The sequence below is a fragment of the Crocuta crocuta genome, unplaced genomic scaffold, assembly GCF_008692635.1.
Source record: "Crocuta crocuta isolate KB4526 unplaced genomic scaffold, BGI_CrCroc_1.0 scaffold556, whole genome shotgun sequence".
Lineage (NCBI taxonomy): Eukaryota > Metazoa > Chordata > Mammalia > Carnivora > Hyaenidae > Crocuta > Crocuta crocuta.
Window position 1 is genome coordinate 2,045,507 of NW_027527436.1, and position 16,556 is coordinate 2,062,062.

The window sequence follows — 16,556 nt, forward strand, 5'->3', positions numbered from 1 at the left end:
ATTGAAGAGGAGACCAAGGCACTTGGGCACTTCCTGGTTAAGGAATCTGGGTCTTTTCATATTGGTGTAAAGCAAGAAAATTAGAGGTTGAAACCCAGTCACCACACATGTGGCATGCAAAACATGCGAATCTCTCTTTATTTTTATAAATATTTATTTACTTATTTAAAGAAAGACAGAGAGTGTGAGTGATATGTATGGGGGAAGGGCAGAGAGAGAGGGAGTGAGAATCTCGAGCAGGTACCGCACCATCAGCACAGAGCCTGGAGTGGGGCTTGATTCTATGAATGTGAGATCATGGCCTGAGCCAAAATCAAGAGTCAGAAGCTCAGCCTCCTGAGAGCCCCAGGTGTTCCTGAAAATCTGTCTTTAATTAGCTATTGGGATGGAAGGAATACAATGTTTTTGGTAGCTTTTTCTTTAAAGAGAATCAGGACAATAATTGTCATTTAAAAACAATATATAAGTAATAGGCAAAATATTTTAACTAGGTCTTTCTTTCAGTAATTTATGCAATTATGAATGACATCCTTCATTTCATGATCATATTATAATTGGCAATATCACCACTACCATTTTAAAATAAATTTAAAAGAAATAGTTCACACATAATTCTCCTTCAGATAATTCTCTTTCTGTTCTGTTTTTTTTTTTCTTGTTTAAAAATAACAAATAGCAGAATCCCCTTTTCCTTCCTTCAGGGGACTGAAGAACCTCTCTCTGTTTCTCTGCTGGGAGCAGAGATTCACATCAAGAGTGCAGTAATTCTTTCATTAAAGTGTAAGCAATGCTTCTCCTTTTTTTCATTAAGAGATGCCTTTGGCAGGAAATAGACCAGGATTTGGCTATACCAGAGCACATTTTAAAGGAGCAGCAAACACACACAGCTGCCTGTCACTGCCTACCTGAAATATAAAGATGCATCTTTAATACCTAAATTCTTACCCACTGCCCTTCTCCCTAAGCATTAGAAAAGTGATGATGATATCCAAAGATGAGTATGGATTATTTCGAAGATAATGTTTTGAGGTTCAATAGGAAGATAAGCTCCAAAATTCACTATAGCAACCATCTTTATTTTTCTCCAGATTAAACTTGAGAGAGCTCAAGAATGAAACTTAAAAAAAAAAAAAGCAAAGCACATATTCAGCACCAACCTGAACTTGTTTCATTAGGACCTGTGGGATGGTTTGCGCAGTGACATTTGTATGCAGAGTTATTACAGAGTCTTTGTAACCATCATTCAAATTTGATTTTACCTTTCCAAAGGACCTTTTGTTTTTCTTCACTGGAACAAAGGACAAACTAGTTGTAAGACGACTAACAAAGCTTATATTGAAAGTGAGTTACTCTGAAAAGCAGAAAAACAACCAATGAGTGTGAGTCATCAACAATCTTTCTCTCCAACATTGTTCTAAATGGTCACCATGATTTGGTTTGGAAATGAACACATCAACCAATAAGAGGGACTATGCTGGGGGGATTTCCAAGAATGGATTTCTTTTTTGTAAATGAAGAAGTAAATAGACATTAAGAACAGATCTCTTTTTCCTTTTGGCGGTAGTCATGTCTGCGTGTGATGCTGAGCATGGCTGAAGAATCCTGAGATCATGAGACAGTGAGTAAGATCCACAGAGCACAGCAAAGCAGAGATGGGAAAGTATGGGCCCTCAAGTCAGTCAAACCGCTGGAACAATGGACTTCTCATAATGTGGTATGCTTTATTTTGTTGTGGTTTGTTTTGTTTTGTTTTGTTTAAGCCAGTTTGAGCCTTCCAGTTGAAAAATATCATTGTCAAAATGCCATCTAAGGTCCCCTTAGTGTCTGATTGTACAGACTCAGCTGTTCTACAAGACTTTCAATAACGTTATGAAAGGACTTAGATGGAAGTGGATTAGATAATATTACAGATTTATTTCAATCTTAGGATTCTCTTCTTATCCTATAATTCTATGTGTATCACTATTTTTAATGAATGGAGTTGACTGTAAAAGAAAAAAAGAAAATTACCTCATTTAATATATACCATATACTAGAAACTTAATATCTACTCTTTTATTTTTTTTTATAATTTCATAAGGTAAATTTTATTGATCCCCATTTATGGATTAGGAAAGAAGTTGAAAGCTTCAACCAACTTGCCCAAGATTACATAACTAAGTACGGAATAGAGTCCGGATTTAACCACAGTTGGTCTTTCTCCAACATTTTTGGGGTTTTTTTCCAGTATAATATCTAATGATATTATATCTTTGTAATATTTGCAAAGCTAGATGCATGAATGAGGGGGATGAGGTTAGCAAAGCTATGTAAATAAAATGATGAACCAGTAGTTTGTGCTTTGCATAATTGATTTTGCCTCAGTAGTGTTTGACCTCAATCTAAAGTCTTATGAAAATGGAATAATAACTTATTTTCTAGTGTCAAGTGACATTTATACACATATTTGAAGATAAACTTTTGTGGGTTTGGAGCAACATAACATTGGATGTCAGTTCTAGACAGAAGTTAAAAATAATTCAAACTTAGAATGTCTCAGTAATTTGCATTATTATTGATGGGACTAAATGAGGGTGTGGACACCTGATTTAATGTTTTTGATTCTGTACCGAAATATCAGAGTGTGCCAATAAACCATACATTGGTTTTGCCATTTGCTTTTGATATGGGGACTGGAGCTGTGGAGTTAAAAGTGTTTACTGATCTCGTCCATTAAATCATGAGGAAAGAAACATACTCTGCAGTCTCTTCTGCATAATGTTATTGCCATGTCTGGAGAGCAAAGAAAGAGTACTCCCAGAGGAGACATATGAACACGACCCATCTCTGCCTTCTGCCAGATCTCTCCAATCCTCAGCCTACACTGAGGCCACAAAATGGTTGAGAAAACCTCAAAATGATGACTAAAACTGGGGTGGAAAGTTACATAATGTAAGAATAAATAATTAGAGCAATTAAAATATTGCCTTCAGTGCTGATTTTTATTATTACTATAACCAGCCTGTAGGGGAAAATTAAATATAACTATTAGTAACTTTGATGCAGATTTCTCTGAAATATATTGTCCATATATTATATGATATGGTAATTTCTCCATGGAGGTATTAAGAAAGAAACATGTTAATTATTCGGTAATTCAAAATTGTAAGTAGAAAAGAATTAGGTATTAAAAACCTCATTTATAAGTTTGTGTGCATTTAGAATTCAAGGAAAAAATAATGATGCATTATAAGTGTTTTATTTAAAGAAAATTAGAGGCAGATGGTCTGTACAGTGGAAGTGATCTACCTGGATATTGACTTGGTGTTATGTTTCTTGTCCACTGTGACTGCTACTACATTATGCATTGTGATGCTTGGTTGTATTGTGTTCTCAATTTGTGTATGTCTTGTTTTGACAAAAATTGTGAGTAATTTGGTGGTAGTCAATCGGCCATGTAATTAAACTCCCTCCCCCCAAAACTAAAAAACTCTTAGACTACCACAGAAGAAACTCAACAACACTAAAATCATCCAGCGCTCTACTAAATGTTTCATTATAGTTATGTTTCAGGTTAATGCTAACCTATATTTTCTAGAATTCCAGGCAAAGACAACATAGTTGGCTAAAATCAAATCAAACCAAACCAAAGAGTCAATTACTGATACTTGGTCATATTTCCCTTGCAGTGCATATTTTTTTAAACATGAATACTGGAGGCTAATGGACAAAAACAAATATTACCAACCAATCAATCAATCAGCAGGAGTGGATTAGTTGAGTATCTGCTATGTTTTCAGCACTGAGTAGATACTCAATATCCCCCTGGTCAATTGATTGGTGTTTTTTTTTTCTCCACCACCATCAGTAATTGATTCTTGTTTTCATTTCCTTTCATTATTTTTTCTAATAAGGAAATAATGACAATTCATTTTAAAACAGTGCTTAAATTTAGTACAGGTATAAAATGTGATAAAGTTCTGATGATTAAGTTTAACTTTTACTTTTAAAAATTGTCATCAAAACTGTTGTGAATAAATTGCCACTAGGGAGTTAATCTTTTAGCTGTGAAACAGCTAATTGAGTAGCAAATACTTCAATAGGCTTCATCGTACTTGTTTTGTGTTCCATGTGCTATAATACGGTCAAAGTTTAACTACACTTGAATATTTGTGCCTCAAAACTTAAATTCATGAAGTTCATAAATTCATAAATATCATAACATAAGAGCTATTCAATGTGAAGTCATTAACATTTAAATGTGGGGGTTAGTGGCCGAATCTTTTCTTTTTCATGATTACGGCAAAGTACTGAGCTGATCGTTTTAAAGTAGATTTTAAAATTCACAAATTGGCATATTTACATGTTAACAGCTAGAGAACCAGAGCTCATAGCATCTACCAAAGACAGAAGGATGGGGCTTTTGTAAGAGTCTGTTATGTCACAGAAACACCTAGACCAGTGTACTAACAACCTGATGCACAGCCCAAAGAAAAAACTGATTAAAAAGGCAGAAGACAAGAAGGAGGAGACTTGTATGTTAATAAGCTGCACCTAGGTGGATGCAGAAGGTCCAGAGGACTTCTTGGCATCTTGACACTCCCTGATGGCCATGCTCTTACCTACAGTCTGGACAGGGGACAGGCAACTGGACGTGGCTGACAAATGGGCCAACTACATTTTTATAGCAATAATATATAAATGGTCACTGAATGGTTTTCAAAATACCACCTCCCCCCCTTATTTTTCTGAATTATAGCACTAAACAAGGGAATAACTTTGCTCTGGCCTCAAACTGTAACGCTGAGAATATTTAATGGCGGGAAATTTGTCATTAATGTGAAAATTTTAAGCACATAGGGGAAAAAATCATGAGATTAAATTTAAGTAAACTCAAACCGTAAAATATTTTGTTGATTATTCCTTAAAAAAGTCTTTCCTGTAAAAATCTTTGTTGATCTGTCCTAAAAATCCTAGAATATTTTTAGTATAAAGTTACACAGGCTTTTTATCGTTGTAGCTTGATTTTAAAGATTCAAAAACTGTTTTACAACTTTACCTATGTGCTCAAATGCCATCTGTGTATGTTATGATTAGTTTACTTGCAAAATGCATTTCAAGTTAAGTTCTTCTTAAAGGAGATATATGACACAAATGTGTTAAGCTGAGAAGGCTCTGTTTCTATTTTAAAAGGATATTAAATACAGTAAAGCCCCCCCCCCTTTGTAAGAAACCCAAAGAATAACTATTCCACAACCCCAAACAAATGAGTCCTTTGGTCTTTACAAATTTTTGAAAATGGTATGAGAGCTAATGCCAGGTACTTTTTATGAAAAGCTGCCACCCAGTGGACATTTTATGCAAAGCTAGCTTCTTGTTTAATACCTTGACAGACAAGATGTTTAATGCAGTTGTCTGTAAACTGTCTTAACAATTACATTGTAAATGGCAACCTAGTAATAATAGCTAAAGACAAATTGGCAGGAAAAAAGTTTAAAGGCTTCTTAAAATCTACCGGTAAAATAATGCTATGATCACGAATGTTTGTGTATTTTACAATTTGCCAACCAGTTCAGTGTCATCAATTGTATCATAAGCAAAATGTTACTGTATAAAACTTAATGTAAAATCTATGTCCTTGCTATCAGTTACCTTATTCATAAAATAGAGACATTATCAATAGTATCTACTTCACAGGGCTGTTGTGAGGGGTAAAGGAGCCAATATAGGTAAAGCTTTTAGAACTGCAGTTAGCAATGAATTGCTGCACTGTCACTGGTTTTATTATTCGATCAATGATTTCCAACCAGGTGAGACAAGGCCCTCCCTGGGCCTTATCAGATTTGCTTGAGGAACCTTCAAATTAAAGCCATTTCCTCCTTTCAAGGTCCTCCTTGGTACCTATGGGTCACGCTCCCATCACCAATCCTTTTCCCTCCTATACTTACCTACTGATTCAACCCTCACAAAGCTCTTTCCTGATAGCAAACAGGCTGATACATGTATATCACTGAAAAGAAATTGTTCAGAACCCTGATCTGGGGCTCCTGGGTGGCTCAGTCAGTTAAGCAACCTACTCTTGATTTTGGCTCAGGTCAGGATCTCACGGTTCATGGGACTGGGCCCCACATCAGGCTCTGTTCCAACATTGTGAAGCCTGCTTGGGATTCTCTCTCTCCTTGCTCTGCCCCTCCCTCTCCTCAAAATAAATAAATAAACTTAAAAAATTTTATTTAACTTGTGGGAGCATTAATATAAAAGGTGAGACAATTTGTAAATGCTTCAAAGAGGATGTATAAGTTTCCTATTACTGTCATAACCAATTGCCATAAACTCAGTGGGTTAAAACAACACAAACTTATAAATCTGGAGATCAGAAGTCTGTGGGTCTCATGGGGCTAAACTCAAGATGTCAGCAGAATTGTGTTTCTTCTAGAGGCTCCTTGCCTTTTCTGGCTCCTAGAAGCAGCCCGCATTACCTGGTTTATGGCCCTTTCTTCTGTCTTCAAAGGTACCAATTACATCAGACCTCTGCTTCTGTCTTCATATCTTCTCTGATTCTCTTGTCTTCCTTTTTCAATTATAAGGACACTTGTATTACATTTGTCCCACCCAGATTCTCTAGGATAATCTCCTCATCTCAAAATCCTTAATTTAATCATACAAAATCTCATATGCCATGTAAGGTAACATGTTCTGGACTTGGATACATTTGAGGGGCCATTGTACCACATCCCACTGAGGTAAACTATTTCCACAGACAGTGGGAAGAGCAATTAGCAATCGAAACTCCTGGGAAACAGAAACTAACATGATTTCATGAAGGACTCCATGGAAATTATCAATAGTTGAAAACAGCCCAATCACCTGCACATATAGTGAAAGGGAAATTAATAGACAATTTGTTGCTCAAAACATCACAATAAAGAACTTATTTCAAAATATTCTGTAAACCAGTGTGGTAACATAGAACCAGTTCTACCACTTTCTAGCTGTGTGACCTTGGGAAATTTACTTAAAGCCTCTTTGGTTTTCCTCACCTGTAAAAAGCTATAGAAATACTATGTGTAGAGTAAGCCTATCTTATTGCCTGACAGAGTCACCCAAAGAAACTGTTTGGTAACTGAATTCAAAATAATTTCAGGTGGATTTTCAATGCTACTGATAGAAGTTTCTATACATTCCAGGGAGCAATGTGAGTGGATATTAAATATTCATTCTTATCAGGTTCTTCTTACTTTGCATTTGTATTAGTTTTGTCCCTATAATAGCAAGGCAGTGCCACAGAGTAAAGTGAGCCCAGAGTAATTCCCAACAGCAATAACAAGATTATCAATAGCTAACAAGCAGCAAGTGCTCAACATTATGCCAGACATTGGTCTGTTTTACAGTTGTCATCTCTTTTAATCTTCACAATGAATGACCCTATCAACCTATAGTTGGTAATTTGTCATTATCTGGACAGGACCCTTCTCATATTAAGACTACTGATTCATTGGCATGTTACTCATAATTGGTTTGTGCATCAAAAAGAAAAAAAATAGACTGAAATGGAATGTCATACAACTTCAGGAAGTGTCTGAAATCATTTTGCCTAAAATGAGTCACTGAGAAAAAGTGCCTTATATAAATCCACTTGCCTGCATAATCCACTTCACAGTATATTTTATTTTTTTAAAACTCTTAAAATGTTTGCAGGCAAAAGCCCCAAAGGCAGAAAGATAACCTAAATTTCAGACGTCAAACCAACAGCATGTGTTCAAAGCAGGTTTGGTAATCTTTCTCTCTTATTTGGACCCAGACTTTGAAAGGTTGCATCTGTTTGGTAGATAGAACACCTAGCGGCCTCCAGATGAGTCATCCTGTCCAAGTGCTGCTTCACGTGAACTGAATTAAACAGAGACCAGGCCTGGATATGCTGTCATCTGACAAGTGGACGAGAGTGAGGGAAAACTGCAGTGTAAACACCATCGATTGGGATGAGCCCCAGGAGAGTCTAATACACCTTTTGCAACATGGATCAGAAGTTCTGACCCTTATTGTATATCAATGAACAAATCAAAGAAAGAAAAAAAATGAAAATATGTACCTTCTCCTCAGGGAGCACTTAAACCAAAGTGAACTAGAAAAGTAGCAATATACATGGTGTTCTGAAGGCCAGTAATTGTGATAATTTTTAACACGGGAATTCCTGTCACTGCAAAGGACACAGAAAATGGCCACAGCATTACAAACTTTCTTTTTCATTAATCTGATAAAAAAAAAGAGACTGAAGCATGGTGGTGTTTTAAGAAATATTATTTAGTATGAATTAAAATGAACCCTCATAAACTCTAAACAAAAATATTATCAAAAAACTTGTGAGCACCTTTAAAAAGATCATGAAAAGTATAAAACATCTCCTTCAACATTATCTACTTTATATCAATTATAAAAATTAGTTGGAAGAGTCCCCCAAATGTGCAGGCAAAGTAAATAATGGACTGAGGTGTGATTTGAGTATCATAGAACAATCAAACTGAATAAAATTTAGTCCTAAAAGTAGCTGTGATATAGAAAATTATGTTCACAAGGTTAGTTCTTTGAAAGCCTTCTGGAAGCATGTGCATATTTACTGGATTAAAACTAACATTTCTTTGTATCTTCACCTACTACCACTTAGCAATGGGCATTCTTTAAGGAATGGGAAAACAAAACAGGTATGATTTCATAGGGAAAAGAGTAAGAATGCAGTAAGGAAATGGACAATGTGAGAAGTATTTACGGGGCTGGGGGTCTCTCCGTATTGGCTCCTAAAATTGAAAGTTCTCAGCTGAAATGTTTTATTTGCTCACCTATTTAGCACAGCACTTAAAAGTAAAACTCAATAATGTTTGTGAAAATGAATAATAATGATGATGGTGATGATGATAAAAATAGTTAACGTGTGAATACTTATTATGTGTCAGACATTATCTGCAGTGCTTTATATACTTTTTGAATTCTTTTAATATTTTGAACTACCCTGGAGCTAAGTATTGAGGTATATAGGAAAGTTCAAGACGTGTCCACCAATGTTATGCAACAAGCAGGTATGAGAGCCAGAATTCAAAAGGAGGCACTTGGACTCCAGCTCTGGTTAGAAGGGAAGGAAGGTGAGAAGATGGAAAGAGGAGAAAAAAAGGGATGGAGGGAGAGTAGGAATGAAAGAAAAAAAACGTAAAAGGGAAAAAGAGAGTAAAAAGAGGGAGTGGGAGTTTTGCCAATTCTCTATGCCTCTGATAGCCCCCAGTCAGCACTGAAGCAATGACTCCTCATTGGAAAACTGAGAGTCACCCCGATGGACAGATGGAATTTGAAATCGGGACAGATGGAATTTGAAAGACAAAGGAAGCAGAATAAAGAGGAGATACCTAGGCAGATACCCTACACACCGGAGTTAAACAAAACAAAACAAAACAAAACACAACAATAACTCAAGAACTGAAGGGTACTTGACTCTGTCTTAGAGCCGGTCAGGCTCAGCATCACCTCTTTTGCCCTTCAGGTGGGAAAGGAGGTGAGGAGATTGAAAGCACCCGTGCAATTCCTCAGGGAAAGGAATGTCTCCCATTCGACTGACATCAAGTAAACTATTGAACTGGAAACACTTACTTAGAAGGTAAGAGGTATAGTTCTGTTTTCTGGTGAGCAACATTTTATGTCTCCTTACGATGGAGGGTGGTTGAAGCCTTTCTTCTTCCAGTTCTTTTCAAAGACGTTTTTGATATGTATTGCAATCTAAGATCATCCTGGGGAATGACTTCAAATTAATTGTGCCATCTCTCACCAGTTCATAATTTTGCATAATTTAACATAATTAGCTTAAGTGCTCTTTCCTATGGTGCCAAACGCTGGGATACGATGTAAGTAGGTAGAGTGGAAGGCTGACTTTCTAACTATGAAACTGCAGCTGTTAAAGCCATCTGCCCCTCCAAATAGCTCTTCCGTCCACTTGCTGAAGTTTGAAATTTTTTCTTTAGCAGAAAAAAGACCACTTGTTTCTAGGCAAAATAAACAGTATAAAGTGTAAGTCCCACCAAAAGAGGCAAACCATGGACTTAAAATTGCACTAAGTGTAAACAACTGGCACTAGCTTCTTTTGGGGTTTGCATGTTTTGAGTGTGATGGAACAGAGCAGAAGAGCCCTGGGGCTACAGGCGTGAGAAGGGCATGGGCAATAGGGTAGAGATGAATAGAGCAAAACAGAGACCATGGAAGTAGGGCAAAGGCCATCTACTGCCCAATTTTTCCTAAACTCGGTTTGCACCCAGATAAACACCATCTCCCGATCCTCAGATGGCAAATGCATGCAGAATAGAATATGTGGTTATGAGCTTGAACTATGATCCGAAACTTCTGGATTTAAAACCCTGTTCTGTCAACCAAGTTTGGGAGGTGAGGCGGGTTCCCCTCTGTTTCAGTAGGTTAGTCATAGCAGTACAGGAAAGTCCTGGATTGCGAGTAACTTCTCCTGCCAGTGTTCCAACAGACAAGCAAACCTGTCTAATAAATTTTAACTTGATAAGCAAGCGATGTCTTACTATACAAGTAGTACGTGATGCCAAACATCACATGATCCCAACTGAGCCAATGGTCCTTCTCTCTCTCTCTCTCTCTCACTCTCTCTGCTGGATTGTGGGTGATCATCTCCCATGCTTAGATGCTGTGGTGTTTGGCAGAAATCAGTGATTTTTCAGAACTTTGGAAGGTGCCCACAACTGGCAGTAGTGTACTTTTTGTCACTTCAAAACACGTATGGACAGTCCTTTGCTTTTCCATACAAGCATAAGCTTAGGAATGCTTTGCTTCATTCTAGGTTATTAGATAGGTTCCTTGTTAAACTTGCAGGAAAAGAAAAAAATTCCATTGAGCCAGCAGATAGCAGTGATTCCACTAGTGATAGTGAAAGTCATTCTACATAATAACCCTCTTCCCTTGTCTCCCTCACAGCAGCCATGAAGGTTTTCAAAACTAAGTTCAGGTTAATTTGTTTATTTTTCTTTGTATATTGTATTTTCTTTATTATTTTGTATTATAGTACAGTACTGTAATCATTTTTATATGAATATTTTGGGGTTATGGAGCAAATCATCTGAGTTTCCATTAGTTCTTATGGGGAAATTCACTTCGATATTTGAGTGCTTTGGATTACAAGTATGTTTCCAGAATAAATTATGCTTGCAAACCCAGGTTTTACAATAGTTCAGAGGGTTGCCGAGAGGATTAAAATAAGTATATTTAGCATCTAGAAAAGTGCCAACACATACTAGCTGCTTGACTAGTATCAGCCATCACTATTGCCCTTATTACTTAACACAACAGAAATTATTTAGAGAGAATTATTATTATCTTGATTTTTTCTAAGTATGTCTGATGAATAAAAGGAAGAGCTTCTCATAGGTAACACTTCACTAAGTATTTCTTTTGGTTTCATTACTAGTACTAATAAGCACAAAATAGAAAAAGTAGGATTGTTTTTCTTTAAATATTTGTTCTACTGGATGCCAAGTTTATGTCAAGTACACTTAGAGGCTGTTTACTGATCAAAAAGATGTTAATTTAACCACAGATTGTTCTGAAGCTGGAAAATGAATAATGACTCTATGTCACCAGGCATTTTTAAAATTATTTAGAAGTTACAATTATTGACATATGAGTCATTAAAAAAATAGAACTTTTATCTTTTTTAGGTAATGGGTTTCTATGATTTGGCTAATGTAAATGATCATCCTCCAATTCAATTTTGTTCTGCTTGCATCATTCATTCTGACACTACTGAATGCTAAAAGAAAATATGAAAATGAACTACTCATAGAATGAATGCAAAACCACTGACTTTAGAGCTACAAGGGACCTTGGAAGTCATACAGACTTCAATCCAGAGAAGCCAAGGGTATTGAGCAAGGTGCCACATCTCCAGGAAAAGGAAATAGTTCTTACATACGACTTTGTCTTTTTACACACACAACCCTACATGTCCAGGAGATTTCTTAGAAAATGTGCTCCTGAGAACCCAGGTGGCAAACATCTCCCTTGCGGACTTTCCTCTAGAGTACACAGACGTCACAACGCGGTAGGTGGAACAATGCTTGTTGCTACTCAGATGTTAGCTCTTTAAAAAGTCCTTTCCTGACCTCACTGTCTAAAATTCACCACTGGCACCACCACTGCAACGCCACATTGTCTTTCACCCCCTAACCTGCTTAGTTTTTCTTCAAAGCACATTTATGATACAGAATTATCATTGTTGTTATTGTCATTGGAAATTGGCTGGCTGATTGGTTAGTTTATTTCTCATTGCTCCCAGGAGAATGTAAACCTCAGGAGGTCAAGAGCTTTATTTCTCTTGTTCACATGGCATCCCAGGTGCCAGGACAATACCCGGCATATCTTAGATGTTCAGAACACTAATCCCACCTTGACTAACATCCTGAATGGGGATATATAACCTACACTTCAGTGTATAGCCCAGACAACCCAGACAACCCAGTTGATATGGGGACTCTAGAAGACAGAGTCTTTCTCTGGATCCATAAGTAACAGGAATTAAATAGGCAGAGGGCTGTCTGTGGCCAGCTCTTCCCCAACTAGGGGGAAAATGTGAGAAAGTTTCCAAGAAAAATTAAGAGCCAAAAGATGATGGGGAGAAAGTTACTGATAACATGACCCACATGTAGGGGAGGCAATACTTTACCCCTCCCCCTCTTAGGTTTTCAGTGGATACTCTTTAACAGGAAGGTTGATTAGAGAAAAACAAGCAGTTCATTAATGTGTGCAGTGCACATCAGGTGGGAGAAACCTGAAAGAAAGGAACTCAGAATGACGGCTTAGTTTCCACCTCATGCAGCATCTTCAACAGAGAACAATACATTGTAGAGAAATGACAAAACAAAGCACTGAGTCATAGGCTCCCAAGGATGCCAGACCCAGGGAAGGTAAACACAGGTGACCCTTGAACAACACTGGTTTGAACTGCATGAATCCAGTTGTACTGGGATTATTTTTATACACATAAATATAGTATGGTACTATGAACGTATTTTCTCTTACGTTTTTCTTAATAATGTTTTCTATTCTCTAGCTTACTTCATGGTAAGAATGGTATATAATACATACAACATACACAGCATGTGTTAATTGACTGTGTGTGTTATCAATAAGCCTTCCATCAATGGTAGGCTATTATTAGTTAAGTTTTGGGAGAGTCAAAAGTTACGTGCAAATTTTCAACTGGAGAGAGGCTGGTGACCCTAACCCTGCACTGTTTAAGTGTCAAATGTATATGGGAGAGAATTAATAAAGTTAAGTTTTATTTGCAGACTCCTCTGGAGGATCTCTGGGCTGATCTGAGCGTCACCAGTAAAAGGAGAATTGTTTCCTGTCTTGAGGTAGAAAAGGGGAAGCTTTTTGTGAGTTTGCGGCTTCTTTTTCTTTTTAAAGTTTATTTACTTTTTGAGAGAGAGAGAGAGAGTAGGGAAGGGGTAGAGAGAGAAAGAGACAAAATCTGAAGCAGGCTCCAGGCTCTGAGCTGTCAGCACAATGCTTAATGTGGGGCTTGAACCCACAGACTGTGTGCAAGATCATGACCTGAGCTGAAGTTGGACGCTTAACCAACTGAGCCACCCAGGCACTTTGTGAGTTTGTTGCTTCTTAATTGCCTTTGCCTCAAAATAATTTTTATGTCAAAGAGGCATACTTTGGGGTGACATATGCTGGTTTCCTTCATTTATCCCTTAATCAGACCTAGATTCATTCACAGTTCCACAGGCCCTAACATTTCTTCATTTGCTTACTTCCTCTAAATCCTGTTCCTGTCATTTGCAACTGAAAAGTTCTCAACTGTGGAAATTATACAAAGAACAATTACAGTGCCCCAGCCCTGTTCTGTGTTCTTACTGTGATATTTTGTCTGATGTAATTTTGAGATTTCTCTTAATTGACTTCAGGGTTTTTTAATTACAAGGGAACAAAATCAAAAGAAGGAACACTTATTAATCGCCAGGATGAATTATTTATTACTGAGGCAATGTCTGGAAAAATCAATTTACTGAAAATGTTTCCCACAGGTTTGCAGATTTTAGCAATTTACAAAAACTACTATAATTCACACAAGGAGAACATTCATTGTGTTTCCAATAACTCATTTTGATAAATTTGGCCCTGACTGTGTCGAATTTTGTAGAGAAGTATGAGTTTAAAACTCAGAGTACATAGGCCTTATTTCTGATAATGACCCACCCATTGATATAAAAGCTGACGATATATGGCATCTAGAGGCTGTCTGGGTACCAGTGTGTGTGTGTGTGTGTGTGTGTGTGTGTGTGTGCAAAATCAAGATATGTTTGGGAGTTAGGTTCTTGGTACTTAAACAAAAGGATAAGGATATTGGAAAACAAGTAGCATATCTTGCTGGAAATGAAAAAGTTAAAAAACAAACAAACAAAAAACCTGCCACTCCTAAACCAGGTGATGGTCCTGTAGAGGGACCATCTACCACAAAGTGACATTGGCCCAGAAGTTAGATCTGAAATCCATACGATATACATCAGAGAATAACTTAAGGTTGTAAAATCCAATATTCTACTTTTTTTATTTTGAAGTTTTCAAAAGGTTCAGTTTATTTATTTTTCAAGGTGTTAATTCAATTTGGTGACACAATCCTAGTATGAGAGGGAATTTTTAAAAAAAATTTTTAACATTTATTTATTATTGAGAGACAGAGAGAGACAGAGCATGAGCTGTGGAGGAGCAGAGAGAGGGGGAGATGCAGAATCTGAAGCAGGCTCCAGGCTCTGAGTTGTCAGCATAGAGCCCAACACGGGGTTCAACCTTACAAACCGGGAGATTATGACCTGAGCCGAAATCAGATGCTTAACCAACTGAGCCACTCAGTCGCCCTGAGAGGGAATTTCTTACAAATATTCTTATAAATATCTTCCTATTTTGGCTGAAGGTGGTAATGAGGCAATATCATTGTATTATAGAACTAATAGATAGTCAGTGTACAGGTAAGTGTGTGTATACAAGCACATGCATGTGCATATAGGTATGTGAAGATGTGTATGATGGATTCATGAAGAACATAAGTTGCTTCTTGTGTTTACTCTAAGAAGTCAGTGTCTAGATTTATAATTTATATATTAAAGGAAAATTTAAGATGTATATTTCTGATTGACTTAATCTATGAAAAATTTGTATCATAAAAACTATTCCAATTTCAAGCTGCTTTTAAGATCCATTTTGGGCTTTTATCCTCTCAACTAAGAATAGTTTTCTAAAAACAAAGAGAATTTAGAAAGTTCAGTCTAAAATGTGGGAGCCATGAGGCTCTTGGCAGCACTTGCTTTGGAACAATGTTCTTTTCTTCCTTGCTACAAATGAATGGTTTAGAAGATTTAGTTTAATTTGGAAAGGCCTGTTTTTCCTTATTTGAGGGCTAGCCACTTGACTAATGAGAGTTTGACTGGATGTTTATGTTGCACTATAGAAAATAGTCCTGAACACTGCACAGAGAAGAGCGGCGCAAATATGGAAAGGAAAGGGAGAAGGTCCACGTGTCTAAACCTATACACACTAGGTCCACATTTAAGGCAAATGGGTATTGGCTAAACATTAATGAGTGTTTGCAAAAACTTCATCAAATATATGGTAAAGATTTAAAAAATAATCAGAAGGATCCATATGCTGGCTCATAATTAGTGCTATGTAAGCACTGAATTCCACTAAGTCTGTCTCAGAGTACTAGTTAAAATGCTTCACAGGAACAGAAGGTTGGGTCTAGAAAGGAAGGGCAAAGTTCAAATACTGACAGAATATCTCCTTATGGTTCATCCACTCGCATTGTCCTGGGTCATGTCTCCATCTCTTACCATCTCTTACCTGATATAACGTAGCAGCCTCCTAGCAAGACACCCACCACCAATCTCTCTTCTAACCAATCTTTTCTCTATTCTGCTGCCATACTGATTTTTCTAGCATTCACATTTCATCTTACTATGTATCTTTACAAATCTTTTAATTATTGCCACAATCTATAACATTATGTCAAAATATCCAGCTTGGAGGCAGGCGCCTGGCTGGCTCAGTCGTTTGAGCATCCAACTTCAGCTCAGGTCATGATCTCATGGTTCGGTTTGTGGGTTTGAGCTCCACGTCGGGCTCTGTGCTGATGGCTAGCTCAGAGTCTGGAGCCTGTCTTCAGATTCTGTGTCTCCCTCTCTCTATGACCCTCACATGCTTGCACTGTCTCTCTCTCTCTCAAAAATAAATTAAAAAAATAAAAAATTTTAAAAAACAAAACAAAATATCTAGCTTGGCATACAAGATCTCATAATACGTCTCCTACTTATTTATCCATTTTTCCTTTTTACCATTCCCAGAGCCACCCTACTCTGGACAATCAGCATGTGTGAGACAATAGAAAAAAAATATATATATATATGGGGGTGGGTGGGTGGATGGGTCTCTGCCTCTAATTCCTAGCACTGAAGTTCTGAAACCCTTCTAATTTCTTGGGTCACAGGAAAGTTGTTTGGTTTTTTTTTTTTTTTTTTTTT

At 37.1% G+C, this 16,556-nt stretch overlaps 1 protein-coding gene across 4 annotated transcripts in view; it reads left to right on the plus strand.

Moving 5' to 3' along the window:
* The first annotated feature begins 1,477 nt into the window (after nt 1–1,477).
* The window catches only part of KCTD3 (potassium channel tetramerization domain containing 3), an 81,922-nt gene continuing 66,843 nt past the window's right edge, over nt 1,478–16,556 (plus strand). For 2 of the 4 annotated variants that reach the window (XM_077759412.1, XM_077759427.1), the window contains exon 1: nt 1,479–1,714. Coding sequence is in view for 1 of the 4 variants with exons in the window: in XM_077759405.1 (XP_077615531.1) it covers nt 9,561–9,619 (59 nt within the window). In the remaining 3 variants the exon portion in view is untranslated. Of the gene's footprint in view, nt 1,715–9,505; nt 9,620–16,556 lie in introns of those variants that run through there. The other 2 variants (XM_077759405.1, XM_077759420.1) reach the window with 2 other exon arrangements.